This window comes from Juglans microcarpa x Juglans regia, chromosome 3S, assembly GCF_004785595.1.
Source record: "Juglans microcarpa x Juglans regia isolate MS1-56 chromosome 3S, Jm3101_v1.0, whole genome shotgun sequence".
NCBI lineage: Eukaryota > Viridiplantae > Streptophyta > Magnoliopsida > Fagales > Juglandaceae > Juglans > Juglans microcarpa x Juglans regia.
The window spans coordinates 3,436,503-3,459,700 of NC_054599.1; the positions used below are offsets into that span (position 1 = coordinate 3,436,503).

Consider the following 23,198-nt stretch of genomic DNA (forward strand, 5'->3'; position numbering starts at 1 on the left):
GATTATCGCTCCATAAACATAACACTTCAAATTTAATAGGTAAAATAACTACTTTTATTGGTAAAATACCACATTAGAGTCATATGACTATGCTTAAAATATAAAATAATATAAATATTGGATTAGTGCTTTTGAGTGAAGTCTTTAATCGATTTATATCTATATATGTAAGAAAAGAAATAAAATTTAAAAATTATAATAGTTCATAAATAAACATTACTTTTAAAAGATTTATCGTTTCATAAATATAACACTTTAAATTTAATAGGTAGAATGCTTATTTTTATAGGTAGAATTCCACGTCGAAATTACATTACTTCTCTTTTATATATAGCAATATACAATACTTTTCGTCTCCAATTATTATTATTTTTAATTGTGATTAAAGATAATAAAATCTAAGCTTTGATAACTTTTTAACTCCTATCAACTTAGTATATTATATAATACACCACTTATTATGATACTAATTATTATGGTTAAAGAACTTAAAAAAAAATATTATGGTTATAAAAAAAAGGTAAAATACCCATACTTTTTATCATAGTGGAACTCACTTCAATGATTTGTTAGGTGTGCCAAAAAATACGATTGCAAATAGATAAAACATCATGATTTTATATTTTTAGAATTAATTTTCACATAAATTTTTTTATACGAAGTATTTTGTAAATGATTAACGCTATATTATATTCCTTTTCCATCTTATAAAAGCGATATTTACACCATTTTTATTATTTTATCACTTTTGAGCTTTTCTTGTTAATTAATTCAAAAGCTTCGGTTGTAGATACAATGATGGTTGTCTCAACTAATATTATCATTCAAATAACTGTTAACTCTTCGACTTATTGATGAGATTAATTATTTTTTTTAACTTTTTATAAAAAAATTAAATTTATTTCAACCTATTTCAAATATTTTAATCTAAAAAATTAAATCCATTTCAATAAAATTTATAAAATATTATTATTTAAGTTGTGTTTAAATATTGAGATGAATTGAATTATCTATGAATAATAGTGAATTAAGATGGTGAAATGAGTTTTGTAAAGTCCATCTAAAATGAATTTAAATATATTTAGATGTTAAGAGGAGTTTATATGTATTTATAGAAAGTTAAAAAAAGTTATGAGTTTTACGTATGAAGATGTATTGAGTTAAAAAAAGTTATGAGTCTCACGTGTAAATAGATTTTAAGTTGAGATGAGTTTAATAATTTAAGAGTTGAGTATCTGGATAATAAAAAAAATCTAAATTTAAACCAAACTCAATTAAACTGAATGCAATCAAAGAACTAGACAAACCCTTACAACTCAACTCAAACTCAATTAGTCTAATTGTTCTAACCCAGATTAATTACTCAATTGCAAGCGGAGAGTACAAGACAGAAGTACAAGATATATCAGGCAGCAAAAGGAGCTCATGCAATGCAAATATGCAAAGACTAGAACGAAAGAGGGGATTACAGGCTGCCTAGATTTTCCCCACTTCCTAGGTATTGTTTTGAAACACAACAGGCAACAGCAAACTGTAGTCCACAGTCGCGAGTAGGGAAAAGGAAATCAGGTAGAGAAAGAAAGTGACACAGTAATTGCAGAGAGAGTGAGAGAAAGAGTGAGCGAAAGTTCAAAGTTCTACAGGTACAGAGTGGATATGTATTATATATATAGATATATAGAAAGGGGGGAGAGAGAGAGAGAGAGAGAGAGAGCGACGCAGAGCGCAGACAGCAGAACCTTTGTCATTGTCCTGAAGAGAGAGAGGAAAGTAATAAATAAAGATATATATAGAGGTGAAAATAAAGTAAGACATTTTAGACAGAGAGGACGTGAGGGTTGTTGCGGGGTTATCTGCAAAGCACATTCAGAGGAAAAAGAAGAAGGTGAAGAAGTAAGAGAGGCCGGAAAACCCTAGTCCTACAATTGATTCATTTTGCCCTTCTCTGAAGACCAGTAAGGCTATGTATTTTCCTCTCTTTTTTGATTTGGAAATGAACAAAGAAAATTCCATGACGTTGTAGAAAATCAAGCTGTGGTGCTTGTTTTTGTCTCACATTCACCTGCATTTAGATAAAGCTGTTGTAGGGTTGGATCTTTGCGCAGGGAGCTAAAACTTAGGGTTTATTTCGGGCTTTTGTCACGTAGGGGTTTATAAGAAAAAAGAGCTTCACTATTGGGTATTTGTATATTTTATCGTGCTTCTTCTGCTGTATTAAAATTTGGGTTTTGTGATGTTTGGATGAAGACATTGCTTCGTACTGATTTGAAGGTTAAGAAATTTGAGGGGTGATAGTGTAAGTTGGGGCCCTGGGTGAGGTACTTCATGAATGATTTGAAGCAAAATTTAGTGCCAAAAGAAAATTGAAGAAGAAATAGTTTCTGGGTATTGTTCTTTTCATCCAAATTACGACCTTTACCGGTTGAAAGAGGATTTTGGGACAGCCTGTAACTTTTTGCGGTGAATTTAGACGCTTCGGTTTGACATCGGATCTTTGCGCTGGAGCGGTTAGGATTACCGGGCACTATGTCTTCCTTAAGTAGGGAGTTGGTGTTTTTGATTTTGCAGTTCTTGGATGAGGAGAAATTCAAGGAAACAGTTCACAAGTAAGTCCTTTATTTATTATTTAATTTTTTTTCACATCCTAGCATCTAGTTGGTTAGCATGATTAGCTTGGGGAAAAAAAAAGAATGCAAAATTTTTAAGTATCATTTAATATCTCGACCTCTGTTTAGCCTAAGGAAGGAAAAAAAAAAAAAAACCAAAAAAGCTCATATTTCATTAAAAACTGAGCTAATTTTTTAATAACCAAGCTAACTTTATTTAGCGTGGAAAAAAGGAAAATTAATATAAAATGGAGTGTAAGATGTAATTTGGGGAATTGAATAAGTACTTCTCTTGCGTGCTGTAGCCCTCTTCTGCATTGAGCTCGCTACCAGTGGCCTTGGCTTCTCTCATTTTTCTGCCTCTCCTCAGGCAGTGAAATGGAGCATGAAAACTTGGCTAAAACAGATGCACGATATTGCCTTTTTGTTGTATGCTAATAATTGGGTTCCAAAATTTTAGGTTAGAACAAGAGTCTGGCTTTTTCTTCAACATGAAGCATTTCGAGGATCAGGTCCAGGCGGGTGAATGGGATGAAGTTGAGCGCTATTTATGTGGCTTCACAAAGGTAGAGGACAACCGATATTCAATGAAGATTTTCTTTGAGATTAGGAAGCAGAAGTACTTGGAAGCTCTTGATAGGTGAGTATTCAACATTATTTCTGTCAACAACCACCTTATGAATTTCTAGGAGCCCCTTGAAATCTTTACTTGGTTTCCAGTTTGCAAAGCATAGCTCAGTTTAATGTCTTTTCTGCTCAGGCAGGATCGAGCAAAGGCTGTTGAGATTCTTGTGAAAGACCTTAAGGTTTTCGCATCCTTTAATGAGGAACTTTTCAAGGAGATCACTCATTTGCTTACTCTCGAAAACTTTAGGTATCTACCTTTTCTTCTCTGTTAATTTGAATGTACTGCCTTGTGATCTTTCTTAATTTATACCTCCTGTTGTTTTGTATCATCAGGCAAAATGAGCAGCTTTCCAAGTATGGAGACACAAAATCGGCTAGAAACATCATGCTTATAGAACTCAAAAAGCTAATTGAGGCAAACCCACTGTTTCGTGATAAGCTTGTGCTTCCATCCTTCAAAAGTTCGCGACTGAGGACCTTAATTAACCAGAGGTGATTCCTACATTTTCCACAAGTTAGATATAACCTGCAAGTTTGTGGTCATGGACTCTGTTTAAAATTCTTGTTATGGACCAGTGTTGTCAGGAGTAGCTTGGTTATCTTTGTATTGGGTTTTCTCTTATAAATATATATGTGCATGTGTATATCTATATAAGTACTTTGGTTATTTCTCAACCAGTTAGTTTTAAAAAATAAAATTAAATCAACTGAAGACTTGTGCCTTGACTTTCTCTGATGATAGTTGTTTCTTGGAGACTCATATGTTTCTTTCAATTTTCAGTCTAAACTGGCAGCATCAACTTTGCAAGAATCCTCGTCCAAATCCTGATATTAAAACACTCTTCATGGATCATTCTTGCACTCCAACGACTAATGGAGCTCGTCCTCCTCCTACAAACAGCCCCCTGATGGGCCCAATTCCTAAGGCTGGGGCATTTCCACCTATTGGTGCCCATGGTGTATGTATTTTCCATCTGTTACCTGCCAAAAGGAAGGAAAAAAGCATTATAGCATAATTCTTGGATGCCTCTTATGTGCAGCCTTTTCAGCCTGTTGTTTCACATTCTCCTGGTGCTATTGCTGGGTGGATGTCAGGCACCAATCCTTCTTTACCTCATGCTGCAGTGGCAGCCGGCTCACCTGGTCTTGTGCAGCCTTCTAGTGCAGGTGAGGATGTTTGTGATGTGTCTCAGTGCTTTAAACATTACTACTTGGCTTTACTGATAATTTTCTGATATGTACAGCTGCATTCTTGAAACACCCAAGGACTCCCACTGGTGTAACAGGCCTAGATTATCAATCTGCTGATTCAGAGCACTTGAAGCGAATTCGCATTGGCCAGTCTGATGAGGTGTGGATGAACAAGACAGTATTTGTTGCAAGCTCAAGTTTCATGTTTTTAATTGCTTGGCCTTTAGGACATTATTCTTTGTTCTTTCTCACTTATGGAAAGTTTATGCTTACTTATGGTCTTTGTAGGTGTCCTTTTCCGGTGTAATGCATACTCCTAACATCTGTTCGCAAGATGACCTTCCTAAAGCTGTTATGCGTACCCTCAGTCAAGGATCTAATGTCATGAGCATGGACTTTCATCCACAGCAACAAACAATTCTTCTAGGTTAATAATAAATAATTTTTCTTCACCAAAATTTTTGTGTGTACATTTATCAAAGTTTCAAATATTTTTTGTAGTTGGGACAAATGTTGGTGACATTAGTGTATGGGAAGTTGGGTCCCGGGAAAGGTTGGCACATAAGCCTTTCAAGGTTTGGGATCTCTCAGGTGCTTCTATGCCATTGCAGGTATTGTTAGTTACAATTCTGTTAAGTTATGCATAGACTTCTAGTTTCACTTAGTTATTCTTCTGGTCAAATTTAACAATGAGGGATCTTCCCTATGCCTGTAAACTCCCTAATACTAATGAAGTTGGGGTTTAATCTCAAACGTTCTGGTGCAATAATCAAGTGGTTTTAGCACCAGGCAATTTAGCACACCTTATCTACTGGTGAAAACATGAGTATTGAGTATTAGGAATTGTAAGTGATTGTCCTTTCAAATTAATCTTCTTTATGCTACCAGACAGCTTTACTCAATGATGCTGCGATATCGGTGAATAGATGTGTTTGGGGGCCTGATGGACTTATGCTTGGTTTGTACACAACTTTTTTACTTGGGACTAGTTTATATCCTCATTATTAGATCACTTTTTTCTGGCTTTAATTTTATCTGCATGGTTTAGGCGTTGCATTTTCAAAACATATTGTTCAAATATATATGTACAATCCAACTGGAGAACTGAGACAACATTTTGAGGTATGCCTTCTGTCCTGTATATTATGTTTTTCCCTGGTAATGGCAAGGTGCTGATAATTGATAATCTTATCTTTTAGATTGATGCTCATGTTGGTGGTGTTAATGATATTGCGTTTGCTCATCCCAACAAGCAACTGTGTATTGTCACATGCGGCGATGATAAAATTATTAAGGTATCAACTAAGATCTAGAGGTTTTTTAATAAATAAGAAAGTTGAGGTTCCTCATTATAGTATTCTATGTGACAGGTATGGGATGCTGTAACTGGACGGAGACAGTACACTTTTGAAGGCCATGAAGCTCCTGTATATTCTGTCTGTCCTCACTACAAAGAAAATATCCAAGTAATTTCATTAAGAAGTTAATTACAAGCTTTATACTTGGTTATTGTTTTGACGTGTTGACTTTGTTGGCAGTGCAATATCCCTTTTCTGTAAAACATGGCCCGCTTGGAAAGATCTGATAGCTTCTTGTTATTAACAAATCTTATATTTTTCAGCTGGCTTTATCCTCTGTACTGTTAATTTTCCAACCCATTTTGTCCTTATGTGCAGTTTATTTTCTCTACTGCCATTGATGGGAAAATCAAAGCTTGGCTGTATGATTGCTTGAGATCTAGAGTGGATTATGATGCACCTGGACTTTGGTGCACCATGATGGCATATAGTGCAGATGGAACCAGGTAAAGCATGCCTATCAAAAGATTTCATAGGACTTGCATTTGTTTAAATTCTTTCTGCATCTGTTGTATATTTCAATTCTCTATCATTACATATAAAAATATCTGATGGCATAAACTGCACAGGAAAACTGTTTCAGTTCATTTTCCTTGTATAGGATGCACATTAGTATGCAGCTCATTTTGTTCTATTTTTTTTTATTGATCATTTGTGTTGTTACCATTTACAATAACTAGTAGCATTGGTACTTTTATCTGTCTTGCAGGCTCTTCTCATGTGGAACGAGTAAAGAAGGCGAGTCTCATCTAGTTGAGTGGAATGAGAGTGAAGGGGCAATAAAACGGACATATTCTGGTTTTAGAAACCGCTCCTTAGGTGTTGTCCAGTTTGACACAACCAGGAACAGGTTCTTGGCTGCTGGTGATGACTTTCAAATCAAGTTCTGGGATATGGATAATACAAATATGTTGATAGCTGTTGATGCAGATGGTGGATTGCCTGTTAGTATTCTTCTGCCATTTCATTTAATCACTGGTATTCAAATTGAATAGTGAAGCCCAAGTTCATTCTATTCTCTCTTGCAGGCTAGTTCTAGACTGAGATTCAACAAAGAGGGGTCATTGTTGGCAGTCACAACTAGTGACAATGGTATCAAGGTTTTAGCCAACAAGGATGGTGTGCGCTTGATAAAGATGTTGGAGAGCAGGGCCACCGATAAAAGTCGAGGCCCTTCTGAGCCCATTAACTCTAAGGTAGTCCAGACTCCGGTGCTTTGATTTTTTGAGTCACATTTAGCATCTTCAAACAATTTCATGTAGCCTGATACAAAGTAATGTTATCAAGAAAACCTTTATCTCTTATGTCAGTCAGACGACTCAGACCTGCTTAAGGCCGCAAGTCTAATTAGAGAAGCCTGCACTAAGATGAAATATAATTCTGTAGTTTACTTGAGTTAAGGTTATGTGGAACAGATACGAGTTTGAGTTGTCTCGTATGTGAACCTTGATAGATCTGTTAACTAAAGAAAACGCATAATATCAAACTTTTTTTTCAATAATATGGGGTTCCCTCTTACAAAAAATGTCGCAGTTAATATATTACATTTGTTTGGAGAAAAGGTTAGAGTTGAACACAAGTATTCAATAAAATGTTACTGTTGATTATTGTCGTGCTTTGTAATACCATACTGTCGACATCAATTTCTTTTGCGATTTGTATTCCATGATAAAAACTTGAAGTAGTATATAAATATTTTTTTTGATTGGCACTGGGTGTCCGAGAACAAAGTCTTGACTAATCCCGGAGGTGCACATGCCCTTAGCAAGGAGTTTTCCGCAAATGTACCTTGGGTAATTCAAGGGGAAGTTCTCCCAGTTCGATGGCCCTTAGAAATTGTTTGCACCCAAGAGGATTCGAACCTTAGACCTGGAGGGAGCATACCACCAAGACCACGGCCTTTACCACTTGATCCAGCCCCTAGGGGTTAGTAGTATGCAAATACTTTTAGGAGGTAATATTATTTGATGTTGATCAAGTCTCATCCAGGAATTCAAGTTTCAGAATGTAAGCAGCTTAAAGAAGTGAAGTTTCATTTTGGTACTTGAGAATTAAAGAATTGTCCTGATGATTGCTGTGGGATGTACTAAGCCATGATGTGAAATTAAATTTATGTTTGGGTCATATGCTGGTGATCCCATAGTTAATAATACTTTTGGTTAGATAATCAAATACAATGGACTGCGTTCTGGAAACGTCTTTTCAGCAAGCTCCACTTTGTTACGTGCGCATAGCTATCAGTTAAGTATTCCGTTTTCTGCCTTTATGTGGCCGCCTGAACGTGAATTATTGAACATTAGTGGCTCTTTAACCATTATTTTTGACTTTGATGGGTTGAATATATCAGATTTGGTTACATGGGCCTGGGGTTTAACCTGATAAAAGACACTGTTTGCACGGTCTCTGGGGTTCCTTGTCATAAAACAAATATATTGGATACAAGTATTTGTGCTTTCACTCAAAGCACATTTTATGGTACTTTGTTGGATCTTTGGGATATATATATATATATATATTTATTTTGATGTATATATATTTGTATATGTAGCCTTCCCTAAGCCTAGTTTTGTTACCAATTTTGCTGGGGAATCCTATACCAGTATTGTCAGATTTGAAGACTAAGTTCTGTACTGAAGATGTTTTGTTTGTTACCCTGTATTTTTTTTTTAAATTTTTTTGTGCCTTTAGGAAGCCCAATTGATTCAGTCAATATAAAATGTATTAATCTATGTAGCTGGTTTTTCAATAGACATCTGTGGTATCCTCTCCCTTTTAATTATTTTCTCTAGTATGATTTCTTCATAGATTTACTTTTCTTATTTATTCATAAAAAAAGATTTACTTTTTTTTTTATTATTTTGCCATGGAGGTTTCTTGATTCAGTCTCTTCAGCATATTTATATGTTTTTTGCAGCCTCTGCTTGGTAACTCCTTAGGCCCATTTGCAAATGTTTCTCCTGCTGCTGCTCCAACACTGGAACGTTCTGATAGAACTCCTGCTGTATCCGTCAGTAGTCTTGTAAGTTTATCTTTTTTTGCGTAAAGTTGTTTGTGGTACCTAGTTTCGAAGTTTTCATAGCACTTTACCACAGGGGGACAGTAGCAGGCTTCTGGATGTCAAACCACGGATCTCAGATGATGCAGACAAGATTTTGAGCTGGAAAGTATCTGATATTGTGGAAAAATCTCAGCTCAAGGTTCTACAATTGCCCGACTCCTTCACAGCAGGGAAGGTAGGCAGTTTGAGCATGTGACTGCTCACAAGTTGCTTGCTCCAATTCGCTTTATATTAGGAAGGGAAGAAAATATATATTTATTTTCTCAAATGAATAGACTTGAAAGCTTGTGCTTGTATGGATGGTTTATATTATAATTATTATTCTTGTTATTTTATTGGTCATCCTTACGTTGGTATCTGACAGCTTGGCATGGTAAGTTCTTTATAGCTTTTCATCTTAAGACGGTTAAGGCACTTCATTTAACAAGTCAACTACATTCTTGATGACATGTCATGGAAGGGAACTCAAGAATGTCGATTCTTGTCAGTTACTGAAAACTTTTGTTGAAAGCCTTGTGCACTCTTGTTCATTACTCTTTAGTCCTAATAAATACTTGTTATCAAACTAAATAGTGCCCAAAGAATGGTCAATCTACTACCTCCAGCCATGCACCCGTATGATGTGGGAAAATTTAATAATATATAGTTGGTGTAATTGGTGAAATGCACTGGCTAATTATATGAGAGGGTTAGTGATAAAAAGAAATTATAAGAGAGGGTTAGTGAAGACATAACTGAAGACATGGAAGGGAATGTTTATAATCTCATGGGTCCTGATGACTTTGGAGTTTGAATCTTGATATGAATGAAAACAATCTTCAGTTTGTCCATAATAATAGTTCACATTCCCTTATAAGAGTGTCCAATTATATTTGTCCATTCTTAAGTTGTGTAATGTAATTTTTTAAACCCCTAAAAATGATAATTTTCTTTTATTATTTACATGATAAAAAAACTCAATTTTAATTTAATAAACATAATTGTAAGGCTAGAAGTTCTTGTTCATGACTAGATTATACTAGTCTTCTTTGAAAAGACTGATGACAGTCGTGTCCCTTGTAAATTCCTGTTCATTTCTTATGGCTGAGGGGTATTTTGCTTTGAATTTATGACTTCTATATACAATCAAATCTTTTTTTTCTTGGGATAAGTATTCTATATACAATCAAATCTTTCCATGTAGAAAAATACAATGAGCACGAGCAACTGGGGTTACTGATTTTGTAATGTATGTTTCCCTCTTTGCCAACAAAGTTTTGATATGTAACAAGCTTCGTTAATTCTTCAACTAACAACTTTGGTGCAAACTTCTAGTGACAATAATGATAAATTACATATGTTCTCATCTTTTTGGTTCCCAAGTTTTATAAATCTTGTCATTAATGGGTAAATGGAGATATTAATTAAAGAGTAAGTAGACAAATCTGTTCAGGAAAATCATTAACCTCAGACGGGGGAAAGAGAGCAGGACCTATATGATTGCACTTCTAACAATGGTGTTTTGTCTATGCATAATAAATTTAAACATGCTTGTTATGCATTTAGAGATGTTGGCTGTGTTAAAAGTAATCCTTTTTGATGGCAACAATGTAAGAGGGGTATTTAGATTACTGAATAATTTATTCACTTGGTTTATAATATATATAGTTGACACAAGTCATAGACATTAGTTTTACAAAAGAACAGAGTTGTTCTTATTTATTTATTTTTGATAAGTAAAGAACATGGTTGTTCTTTTTGTGTTTCCTATATCAAAATATTTTATAATTCACATGTAATGAATCACAAATTGCAGGTTGTACGACTGATCTACACTAACAGTGGCCTAGCTCTACTGGCCCTTGCTTCCAATGCTGTTCATAAACTTTGGAAATGGCAACGTAGTGAAAGGAATCCAGTGGGAAAGGTTAGCTTTCTACCCATGCATAAGTATTCCTGATACGTTTAAGGAGTTTCTAATGGCTCCCACTTGAAAATACTCAGGCTACCGCGCATGTAGTACCGCAGTTGTGGCAGCCCCCCAATGGAACTCTTATGAGTAATGATGTAAATGACAGCAAACCAACTGAAGAGTGTGCTGCATGTATTGCTCTATCTAAAAACGATTCTTATGTCATGTCTGCATCAGGTGGGAAGGTCTCTTTGTTCAACATGATGACATTTAAGGTTTGTTCTTCTTGTTGCTTTTGCTTGTTTTGTGATGGGAAAACTCGGTGTTAATTAGCTGGGTCCTATGTAGTTAAGTTCTTATACCAAGTTGACATTGACTGCATTAACCTGGTAACTGCTGTTCAGGTCATGACGACATTTATGTCCCCACCTCCTGCAGCGACTTTTCTGGCATTCCACCCACAAGATAATAACATTATTGCTGTTGGAATGGAAGATTCTTCTATTCAAATCTATAATGTCAGGGTTGATGAGGTGAGGCATCTTGTATGTTTGATTCATTCTTTCTGTAAGCTCCTTTTTTCTTTATCAATAATGCATATCCAATTAATTAAAATCCTATCATTTAGCTGAGGGGAATAATTTTATTATCTTGTCGTTGCTAGTGTTAATGCATACTCATCCTTGCAAAGCCATGATATTATTATTTAAGGTTTTGGAATTTTTTTGACCAACCAATTACATGTTACTTTATATTAATGTCATTGTGGGCAGTTCTCACAAGTACAGGACATAATTGAGTTGTTGGATGATTTATGTGTTATAAGGTCATGTTGGAACTTATAAAAAAAAAAGGTCATGTTGGAATTTTGAATTGTTTTTCAGAAACATTACATATTATGAAAAGATGAAGTCTTGTATTGCTCTTTTATCATTGAGTCAAGGTTTTAATGCATTCTATCCCAACTGAATTAATCATCTAAGCATCCACCTCTTGATGACCTTAAGCTTTCTTGCATGGCGTCTAGTTATGGAAATGCAATTCAAGCTTGAGTACGGTTTGCAGGTCAAAACCAAGCTCAAGGGTCACCAGAATCGGATTACAGGGCTTGCATTTTCCCAAACCTTAAATGCTTTGGTTTCTTCAGGAGCTGACACACAGGTTAGTGTATGACTATTAAAATTTGAATATTATAATTTATAACATGCTGTCTGATGAAGTTTAAGGGTCATTTTGGCAACACAACCTTTCTAAAGTATTATCAGATTTTTCCTTCCCAAGCATTACACAAGCACAAAACACTTTTCAATTTCAGATCTTCAACTTTTTCATCTAATCATTAATCATTACTACTTTTTCAAACTCCCAAACAAAACACAAAAAACAATACTACTTTTTCAAATTTAAAATACAAAAATAATATTAAAAAATTATATTCAAACAAATTTTTAACTTTATAATATTTTTTATTCAAATTTTTCTTTCCTTTCCCAAAATCCAATAAAACATCTTAACTCAAACCATTTCATTACTATTCACGGATATATTGAATATTCTAAGTATCCAAATGAACCTTAAGTTTTAATGTTGTTATTAAAAGGTAGGACCTTGTCCATATCTCAGCTTCAGGGCCCTCTACTTTTGATGGGACGTTTGTAGTGTTGGGTAATGACCTTTCTCGTCCTAAACATATAGCTGGACCAACCTGGCACTCTGTTTTGGACAATAGAAACATCAGCTTAGTAAGATGATCCCCTTGTCGTTTAAATCCAGCTGCAAAAATGTACGACTTTTTATTCAATTGAAGGCCATTATCCAGTCTATCTCTTCAAAGCCCTGGTCTTGAAGTTTAAATATATTTTTGAACCTAGAGTTCATCCTGTGAGGCCCGACCAATAGTGTAAAAGTTTAAATATATTTTTGACATAACATATTTTGTTATTTATACTGATACAAAGATATTATAAATGCAATTCGAGATATGAAAAATATTATGAACATGTTAATTGATGTTGGGATATGAGGATGTGTCTATGATAGTGCAATATCATATATTCTAGTGGTTTTGAATATTCAACCAAAAACTCATTGTTTTCCTTCAAAGTTGTGGTCATGGGAAAAATTGTGTAGAGAAGAGCGAGAGAAAGATTGAAGATAGTCTAGGAAGGATGGAGAAAAATCACGCGTTATGTGTTGGTTGAAATAAGTTGATGATTTCTTATGAATTTTTACTGGTTCTTAAATAGTGGCAAGCCTAATGATATGTAGTATATATTTAGTGTAAGGCATGTATCTGGTGCGATATCTACTCATTATTATTTTTTTTATTAGTAAAAGTAAAATTTTATTGATAGGAATAGGCATATCCCAAGTACACATGAAGTATACATAGAAAATGCCTAAGTACCATTAAAGCACTAGTGAGGGGTACAAAGTTCAAACAGATCATGAAAACTGTCCTCATTACAACTAATGACCGAAGCCCAAGAAAATAAAGTATTATAAAATAATCTCTTCAGCTCATCCAAGGAACGCTCCCCTTCTTCTAAACATCTCTTATTTCTCTCCATCCACAAACACTACATAATGCGAAGTGGGATCATTTTCCACACAGCTACAATGTGAGCATTTTCCCTAATACCTTTCCATCACCTAAGAATATCCTTAACTCTTCCAGGCATAACCCACATGCCACACTAATCCGGTTAAAGATATCATTCCACAAGAACCGAGCCACCTCATAATGTAACAAAAGATGATCCATAGATTCCCCATTTTTCTTACACAAAAAACACTAATTCATAATGATGAGACCACGATTCTTCAAATTATCAGTAGTGAACAATCTCCCAAGAGAAGCAGTTCATACAAAGAAATCAATCTTTGGAGAGACCTTACACTTCCAAATAGCCTTCCAAGGAAAACAATGATCATTAGAGAATCCTGAGAGAGCCTTGTAATAGGAACGCATCGAGAACCTATTACTCCCAACAGGAATCCAAATCATCCTATCCTCCATCACATTACCGAATGACATAGCATACAAGGAATTGAAAAATTCAGCAAACATTCCAAGTTCCCAATCATGAGCCGCTCTAAAAAAACTGACATCCCAATTCTCCAGAACCATTAGAACACTATCTCTATGTCAATAAAATATCTTCTTTCTTTTACTATTACTATTTTTTACCAACAAATCAGCCACCACAGCCTCTTTATCACTAGAAATCTCGTAAAGAGATTGAAACACATACTTAAGAGCCCTTGCACCACACCAAGCATTGTGCCAAAAGTAAACACCATGACCATTTCCAACCGCCAACCTGAAAAAGTTGGAGAACCCCTCCCATCTGGAACAAATATGTTTCCACAAATCCACACCATATGCCCCCCTAACTTCATTAGAACGCCAACACCCCCCCCCCCTCCCCCCCCCTCCCCCCCTTTCTAGCTCCCGTATTTTGAATCTATAACAACTTTCCACAAGCCTTCCCTTTCCCAATGATAGATCCACAACCATTTCCCCAAAAGTGCTTTATTGAAAGTCCTCAAATTGCGCATCCCCAAACCACCACAAGTTACCGGAGAACATATTTTATCCCACCCAACAAGATGAAATTTGGCTTCCTCCCCAAATGAAACTACGAAAAGTTCTCTCAATATGAGATGCTACACCTGCAGGTAGTGGAAATAAAGATAGAACATATGTAGGGAGATTGAATAAAGTGCTTTTGATAAGAGTTAATCTACCACCCTTTGAAAAATAAATTCTTTTCCATCCTGACAACCTTCTATCAATCTTTTCTAACACACCTTCCTAGATAGAGTTTGTTTTGAAAGCAGCCCCCAATGGAAGACCAAGATATTACATGGATAGTGATGATACCTTACAGCCTAGGATGTTTGCCAATCCCCGAACGTTAAATACTGTCCCCACAGGAACCATTTTAGACTTTGAAAGATTCACCTTCAAGCCTGAAACAGCTTCAAAGCAATGCAAAAAAGCCCTCAAACATTGAATATGACCACGGTCCGGCTTACAAAAAAGTAAAGTATCATCAGCAAAGTGAAGATGAGAAATATGAACACCTCCCACGGAAAAACCAGCAAGAAAATCTCCATCAACAGCAGCACTCAACATGCGACTAAGTGCATCCATCACAATGACAAATAGGAAAGGGGAAAGAGGATCCCCTTGTCTTAGACCCCGTTTGGATGTTGAGATGAGATGAGATGAGAAATCTCATTCCCCTCAACATCCAAACATCACTTAAACACAAACGCTTTTCAATTTCAAATCTTCAACTTTTCATCTAAAATAATTCAACTTTTCAACAAAACACATAAAATAATTCAACTTTTTCAAATCCTAAAACAAAAATAATGTTAAAAAATTATATTCTAACAATATTTTAACTTTATAATATTTTTATTCAATTTTTTCTCTCCCCTTTCCGAAAACCCCATAAAATATCTTAACTCAAACAATTTTACTACTATTCACAGATTATTATTATTATTATTATTATTATTTTTATCTAATCTAATCTTATCTCAACATCCAAATGAGGCCTTAATCCCCTAGAGCTGTGAAAAAACCCATCCGGTGCACCATTCACCAAAACTGAAAAACAAATAGTAGAGATACAATGCCTAATCCATGAAATCCATCTTTCTCCAAAACCACACCTCTCAAGTAACACAAAAGGTCCCTATTGACATGATCATATGCCTTCTCTATGTCTAATTTGCAAAGCATCCCAAGTGTTCCTACCTTAATTCTACTATCCAAACACTTGTTGGCAATTAGAACCGAATCCAAGATTTGTCTTTCCTTCACAAAAGCATTTTGAGGTTTTGATACAATGCTACTCATAATGGCAGTCATTCAGCTAGCAAGTACCTTAGCGAGTATCTTGTACACCCCATTAACAAGGTTGCTGGGTCGAAAATCCTTCATCTCCACTGCCCCCACTTTCTTAGGAATAAGGGCAATAAAAGTCGCATTGAGGCTCTTTTCGAATTTTCCAACAAAATGAAATTCATAAAGACCTTCATAATATCCTCACATCCCAACAATCATGATAGAAAGCCATAGAGAACCTATTTGGACATGGTGCTTTATCCTTAGCCATCCCAGGATTCACTTGAAAAACTTCATCCTCCTCGAAAGGTCACTCCAACCAAATAGCTCTTATCTGATTGATAATGTCAATGGACAAACCATCAAGTTTGGGTCTCCAAGAAAATTTTTTTGTAAGGAGATCTCATAGAAGTTGACAATATGCCGCTTAATAACATCATGATCTGAACAAACCTATTAATTTGAAGCATCTCAATCACATTATTCCTTTGATGAGAATTAGCCACCCGATGGAAAAATTTAGTACATCCAATTTTTTCATCCAAAGGGCTCTCGATTTCTGTCTCCACGATATTTCTTCCATTAGAAGCACTTTTCCAGCTCCATCATGATAGAAAATTTCCTGCATGATTCTTCCTCAGAAAGAGGAGCACTCACCTCCCCATTCTCCAAAATTTGTAGGTCCTAAAAAAGGGACTGTTTTTGATAGTCAATATGTCCAAAGACATGCATTCCACATTTCAAATCCTTCTTCAATGCTTTAAGTTTCCCAGCCAAAATAAAATTTGTTGAGCTCTCTAAAAGATACGAGGACCACCGCAACCTTACTTTCTCATCAAAACCTTCAACTTTCAGTCACATTTTTTCAAACTTAAAATATCTTTTACCCTCATGAATGCCCCCACAATCCAGAACAATAGGTAAATGGTCCAGACATACCCTAGCTAGTCTCTTCTGGAGCAAAGTAGAGTGGGGAGCCTCCCAAGAAGGAGACACCAAAAATCTGTCCAAGCGAGACCAAGGCTGCGTTTGAATTCAGAGATGAGTTGCGATGGTTTTAGATGAGTTGAATAAAATATTGTTAGAATATGATTTTTAATATTATTATTATTATTTTAGGATTTGAAAAAGTTGAATTGTTTATTATATTTTGTGTGAGAATTTGGGAAACTTGTAATGATGAGATGAGATAAGTTGAGGTGAGTTTCGAATCCAAACAAGGCCCAAGCGTGCAACCCACCAACAAGTGGTAGATCCACAAAATCCATATTGAATATGAATTCAGAAAATTCATTCATAGCACAACTTTGCGTAGCTTCTCCCGATCTTTCACTAATATACCGAGTGATATTGAAATCACCACCAATGCACCAAGGTAAGTTCTACCAGCTGCCCAAACCAGCAAGCTCATACATAAATCGTTCCTTTTACTGTCCACATATGGTCCATACACCCCAACAAAAGCCCAACTAAAACCATCCACCACATTCTTAAAAGAACATGACACTGTAAAGTTTCCTATGCACTCCTTAATAAGCTCAACTACCCTCTTATCCCACATAATAAGAATACCCCCAGAAGCACTGTTGGAAGCAAGGTAAACACAACCCACAAACGTTAGCCCCATAAACTAGTGATAATGCTACGATCAATGGATTCAAGCTTAGTTTCCTGCAAACAAACAATGTCCAATTTCCAATGACATAAAATATTCTTAATTCGAAGACGCTTATTGGGATCACTAAAACCCCAAATATTCCAAGAAAGTATTTTAGGCTTCATGGGAAAAAACAGCCTTTCCCTTAGATCTACCTCTATTAGCACTTCCCTCCCGGCCATCATAATTAATCGAACAAGTGAGTCGCTTAAGCTCCCTATTCTTTCTAGAAACAAATTTAGGAGAAAAAGAACGACCCGCCTCAATAGCAATGAGTAAAGCCCTGAATTGCTCCTCTAAACCCTCACAAGAAATCCCCAAGTCTTGGATTTCCTTCACTTTCTGAATCACCCAATCCGAAGATAAACCCTCGTAGCTGGCAAAGGAGATAAGGTGCATAACGGAGCTGGATCCACCTCCTCCTCCCTATACACCAATTGAAGGTTACGACCCCCCTCCACAGTTTCAGTCAGGGTGCAAAAAGGCTAAGACATCTCCCTGCAAAACCCCAGATCACTCCTGACACCAACCTCTTCCCCCTGAAACAGAGAAGGGGTAGGACCTAAATAGGGAAGATTAGCTTCGAGACCCATTGAAACGTGAGACACCAGAGACACAATTGCTTTCTCCTCCACCCGCAATACATTCGAAAGCCTAGAACAAGGGGAGAGAAACTCTTATTGTACACCCTTAACATACGAGACCAGAGGCACAATTGCTGTCTCCTTGACCACTGAAGTCCGATGCTCAATTGTGATAGAATTTCCCCCCCTTCACTTTCTGCAAAATTTTCGGTAGTCTCTCCAACCGAGTGATCATTCGACACCGGCAACGAAATCTGTGGCAAAAATTCCCCTTCACTTTATGGCAACATTTCTGGCATTGGCGCACCAACCGAGAGGTTGCCTGACACCGGCTACAAAATTTGTACTAGCCTAGACGTCGGCTGGTCAACATCAGGCATCACAGTGGATGGCGAAGGAGCCGATCCTGAAATACCCCCAATATGAGGCTTCACCCTCCAAACAAGATGTGGGCTTTTAACCAAGCCCAGCCCATCAACTTTCTTCTTACCCTCTGAGAAGCTCTTTTCTTCATACCCAAAACAGAGGACATGGAAACAACCTTTCTCAAATTTTCCGCGAACTGCCTCCGGCCTTCACCCTTCATTCCTTCTGGAACAGCGATAAAACCACTCCTCTCCTCTCTCCCACATTCAGACAACGTCAGAAAACGGCCAAATTTGTTATGGCAATGCTGGGCCAACAGCACCTGACTGCCATTTCTTCTAGATTTGTAGGACTCCGATGGACTTGCCAACGCACCGCATGCAACCACCACAGTGACCAACCAGTCCATGGTGGTTACATTGATAGTGACATACTTAGTAACCTTGAGACTTCTCTCCAGCATCCGCCACCGCTGCTCACTCTAATGTTGAAACTCGAAAATCTTAGAATCGACGAGAAGCTTCCATTCCGAACCCATCACAAAATGGAAAAATAATACCAGAGAGCCCAACTAACCAGAAAAAGACGAAAAGAAGAAAGAAACACGGTAAAGAGAAGAACTAAAAAAAAGAATTAACTAAAAGAAAGAATTAAGGAAATTTCTGGCGAGAAGCATCTTAAATGGGAAACCGATGGGATGGCATGAGAGAGAGTTTACAGACATTAAGATCCATTGTTAAGCCAACGCCTTCTGTTGGCTTAATGAGAACCTGAGTACAGTACTTGTTCAGTGGTGAGATTGTATGTACATAATAAATTATCTTGCAACAAAGCTATGAAATTGTGTGCAGAAAAATAGAAGATGGTGCCGTGAAATTCTTTGTCCTCTTAACCTACTTTCAGAATGCATTTTTTATAAGATAAGGAACTCCGGAGACCGTGCATACACAGCATGTCTTTGACCTGGTTAAACCCCAGACCTTTGTAACGTGCCTCCTTCGCACAGATTAGGAAATTGTCAGCTTTTCACTGTTGAACGTGGCTCCTAGAAAGTTTTTGTATGAAGGGTTTGAACCTTAAACCTGGGGGAGCATCCCCAAGTTGAAGACCTTTTCCCCTTGAGCCAACCCCTTGGGGTTTTCAGACTGTATTAAACTCCAAATTTTAAGAGTGACATAAAGCGTATGCTGCTGAGGTTGAATGTTCCTGAAGTAGACATTGCTGTATGTTTGCCACAACATACTAGGATTTTTTACTTGGTAACGAAAATTTGGGGCAAAGAAAGAAATAAGTACAATAGGGAGAACACTAAATTCCCCTGGAAAATAGGGCCTTTATTTGTAACAAGAGTATTAAGTTCTGAAGGCCTGGAAAATACGAGTGCAGAGTATTTTTGCTGATCAAACTAAAACATGGCCACTTATCTAAATGATTTTGGATTCAAGTCATTAGGATGAGAAGACAGTAGTACTCTCCTTCGCATTATAATTACTTGATAGTTTGTAACATTGGTCAATTGCGTTGCAGTTATGTGTCTGGAGCATTGATGGGTGGGAGAAGAAGAAATCAAGGTTCATTCAAGCACCAGCTGGTCGTCAATCCCCACTGGTTGGAGAAACTAAAGTTCAGTTCCATAATGATCAGGCACATCTTTTAGTTGTACACGAAAGTCAAATCTCCATCTATGACAGCAAGCTCGAATGTCTGCACTCGGTAAGTTTTTTTGCCTTCCACTCAGTATTTGCTTTTTATCATTTTTGGTAAGCTAATCAAATTACCAAGTAACGAGTCTGATGCAGGTGGTAAAAAATGGGGGTGAGGGAGGCATAGAGCCTTACCAGCATTTATGCTTTCCTAGCTGGTCTAAACTAGTGTTCAAACATTTGGCAGCATAGGGTTGTTTTCATTGGTGTTACTATTTCAGCAGTCGATTACTATTTCAACTGTTAATTGATTGGAAGCAGAACAACTTAAAATAGGCTAGTAATGTAGGGAGGGGTATTTTTTTTTAGGAGTAATGCTTCATACAGTTGTGAAGTGTGCAAGGACCGTGCAATCGTTTTAAAAAAGAGTAGGGTCCACTATTAAAAAATTAGTTTTTTTTTTTTTTTGTGGGTCCCGTATTTATTCATTTTTTTAAAGAGATTGCGTGGCACTTGCGCACTCCATGATTGCAAATATCATTTCTCTTTTCCCAGTAGGTACATGAAGTTTATTTTGGGAGTGTGGAAGCTAGGTAGCACGGCCCCTTTCCCTCAGTCCTTTCCTATTTTTCATTCCGCATGCACAGGGGAGCAGTCCTTTGTGTGCTAGGCAATGTGGCAGGTGCCCCCCCCGTCCCACCACGCAAGTAAGCGTTACATTAACAAAAGGATGTATTAATACACGATGTGGGGATGGGGTCCCTAACAATCACCCCATCACAAAAGATATGGTACGCACCTGCAGATTGGCACCAGATATGGTCCAATGCTCTCATTTGGACAAATTTTCTGTGGATTTTAAAAGAATGTATCGCTATGCAAAGTTCTAACATTGACTTGGTAATATGTAGACTATGTGACGTTATAACTTTTGGGGTCGATAGTAAAATTTAAATTGCAGTCAACATGGTATGCTTTTTATGGCTGGTTTGCTAATCCTTGTTCTTGCAGTGGTCTTGGTCTGCAAAAGACACAAATACAGCTCCCATCTCAAATGCAATATATTCATGTGATGGTATACTGGTTTATGCTTCATTTTATGACGGTGCTGTTGGAGTTTTTGATGCGGATAGCTTAAGGATCAGGTGCCGAATAGTACCTTCTGCTTACATACCATTCTCTGCTGCCAGGTGAGCAAATGGTACTATTGTTGGAAGCTTGACAGTTAGTGATTCAAGTATATATCAGTTTCCATGTTTCTCTGTGACCTCCATGTTCTGTTTATGTACCATCTCGAAGCGCTAAACTGCATTACTTATTGTCAAAAATCTTCTGCAGCACCAACCCAGTCTATCCTTTGGTCATAGCTGCTCATCCATCTGAGCCTAACCAGATTGCACTTGGCATGAGCGATGGCACCGTACATGTGGTGGAGCCATTAGACGTAGAGCAGAAGTGGGGTGTCCAATCCTGTCAAGATAACGGGTCGATACCTTCTAATTCATCGAATCCTTCCCCGAGTGGTCAAGCATCCGAACTTACTCCTAGGTGATGGGGCCTTCCAAAAAAAAAAAAAAAAAAAAAGGAAGAAGAAAACAAGGAAGTATAGAGTGTTCTTAAATTTTCAAGCGTTACCACCTTAATATTTTGCCCCAAGCCATTGCTTTGGATCGTGGCTCGTGTATTATTTGTTGTAAATTCTTTTTGTTTTTGGCCATTTAACTTATAGAAAGTTTCTTGGAGAAAATTCTGGCCATTTGCCTTCCACCACGCTAATCACGTATTTCATGGTGGAACTACACTATAATTTAATTAGCCCGGTAAATTTTTCAGAAAGTTTTAGGTTCATTGCTTGATCAATATTATTAGTTTTTGTCTATGTTTATATGTAATAAATAACTTAAAATTAAAAAAAATAGCAAATTTATTGATACAAAGTTATATAAAAATACAAAATATAAAGAATAGGTCCTGTTTGGATTGAGAAGGATCTCAATTTATCTTTATCTCATTTAATCTTATTACAAATTTTCAAATCCTTAAATAAAATATAATAAACAATTTAATTTTTTTTAAATTTTAAAATAATAATAATATTAAAAAATAATATTTTATTTAACTCATTTAAAATCATTTCATCTAGCAACCAAATGGTATTGAGCGGTGGCGCTTCATCAAAGGCTACCTTTTGTTTTGAATTTTTTGGAAATTATTTTTTTTTTTCCTTTTAAATTGATTAATCTAGTGTTTTTTTTTTTTTTTTAGTCTTTAAATAATCTATTGGACTTGTATTCTGTTTTTAATTTTTTTACACGTTAATCAAGAGACAAGCGATGCGGCGTGTTGCAGAACGATAATAAGAATAGCTTGTTTCATTGAATATAGGAAAAATTTAATTGTAAGTGATTTTGCATCTTAATACGTATATCTATTCAATATGATTGATCAGAAAGTAAATTTTATTGAAAATAATATTAATTTAAATTTAGAATATGAAGGCAACAATATTAGTATGCAGATTGGTACGTAAATTTATTTGTACAGAGCAAAACTCTTGAATATATGAGAATGAAAATTTTTGACTTTAAAATTGGGTTAACTTTGCTATAATTTTAACGAGTTATTTTATTTTAGAATCAGTTCGTGGAGTATATCATCTACATTATTTAAATAGTAAGATTTAATTTGTAAGATTTAAATTTTATAATTTATCTTTTAATTTAAATTATATCAAAATTATGTCACATAATTACTTTATTAAGTATGCTTTATATGTCTTCTTAACTTTTTAATTTTAACAATTGAAATGGTTTTGCTGCAATATTCGGAGCTTATAATTTATAAATCATGTGGAATTCTCGGAATAAAATATAATTTATTTTAAATTTCATTTTTAAGAGAAATCATATTTTGTAGTCATAAGTGTCAAGTCTTAATATCTTATGCATTTTTTTTTAACAAAATAGATAAATTTGAGATCCAATTAAAAAACTTATTTTCTTAATAATGAATCCTACATTTTTTCAAACAACGCTGCGAAATCCATTTAGATTTAGAGATGAGTTGAGATAGTTTGTGAATAGTAATAAGATTTATGAGTTAAAATTTATGAATAATAGTGAGATGAGTTAATATGATCTCTCGTCTCAATTCAAATCGCATATATTTTAGAATTGTATCTTGAGTTACTATTTTTTAATAGTGAGACATTTTATTTTGAACGGTGCTACTCTACTGCCCGAGTAGCACCACTAGGTGTTACTGCTAGTTGCAAAAATATATATATATATTTTTTATTTTCCTATTCACATTTTTTAATATATTTAAATATTTTTAAAAAATAAAAAAGTATA

At 35.8% G+C, this 23,198-nt stretch overlaps 1 protein-coding gene across 1 annotated transcript; it reads left to right on the forward strand.

Moving 5' to 3' along the window:
* The first annotated feature begins 1,447 nt into the window (after positions 1-1,447).
* On the forward strand, positions 1,448-21,693 carry LOC121257260 (protein TOPLESS-RELATED PROTEIN 2-like). Its single transcript, XM_041158205.1, has 25 exons — positions 1,448-2,606; positions 3,067-3,246; positions 3,367-3,480; positions 3,567-3,725; positions 4,015-4,192; positions 4,274-4,400; positions 4,478-4,584; positions 4,713-4,851; positions 4,926-5,035; positions 5,313-5,382; positions 5,473-5,546; positions 5,624-5,719; positions 5,795-5,890; positions 6,101-6,228; positions 6,492-6,726; positions 6,811-6,978; positions 8,697-8,801; positions 8,875-9,015; positions 10,636-10,746; positions 10,824-11,006; positions 11,136-11,264; positions 11,797-11,892; positions 19,730-19,915; positions 20,857-21,035; positions 21,184-21,693. Exons 1-25 carry the CDS (start codon positions 2,527-2,529, stop codon positions 21,395-21,397), a joined length of 3,405 nt encoding a protein of 1,134 aa, XP_041014139.1. The 5' UTR covers positions 1,448-2,526; the 3' UTR covers positions 21,398-21,693.
* The last annotated feature ends 1,505 nt before the right edge of the window (positions 21,694-23,198 follow it).

Bases quoted from the DNA above. Each gene is read 5' to 3' on its own strand.
- LOC121257260 (XM_041158205.1), top strand. From the start codon at position 2,527: ATGTCTTCCTTAAGTAGGGAGTTGGTGTTTTTGATTTTGCAGTTCTTG. The intron at 3,726-4,014 runs GTGATTCCTACA...TTCAATTTTCAG, and splicing joins AGGACCTTAATTAACCAGAG to TCTAAACTGGCAGCATCAAC. The intron at 11,007-11,135 runs GTTTGTTCTTCT...ACTGCTGTTCAG, and splicing joins TCAACATGATGACATTTAAG to GTCATGACGACATTTATGTC.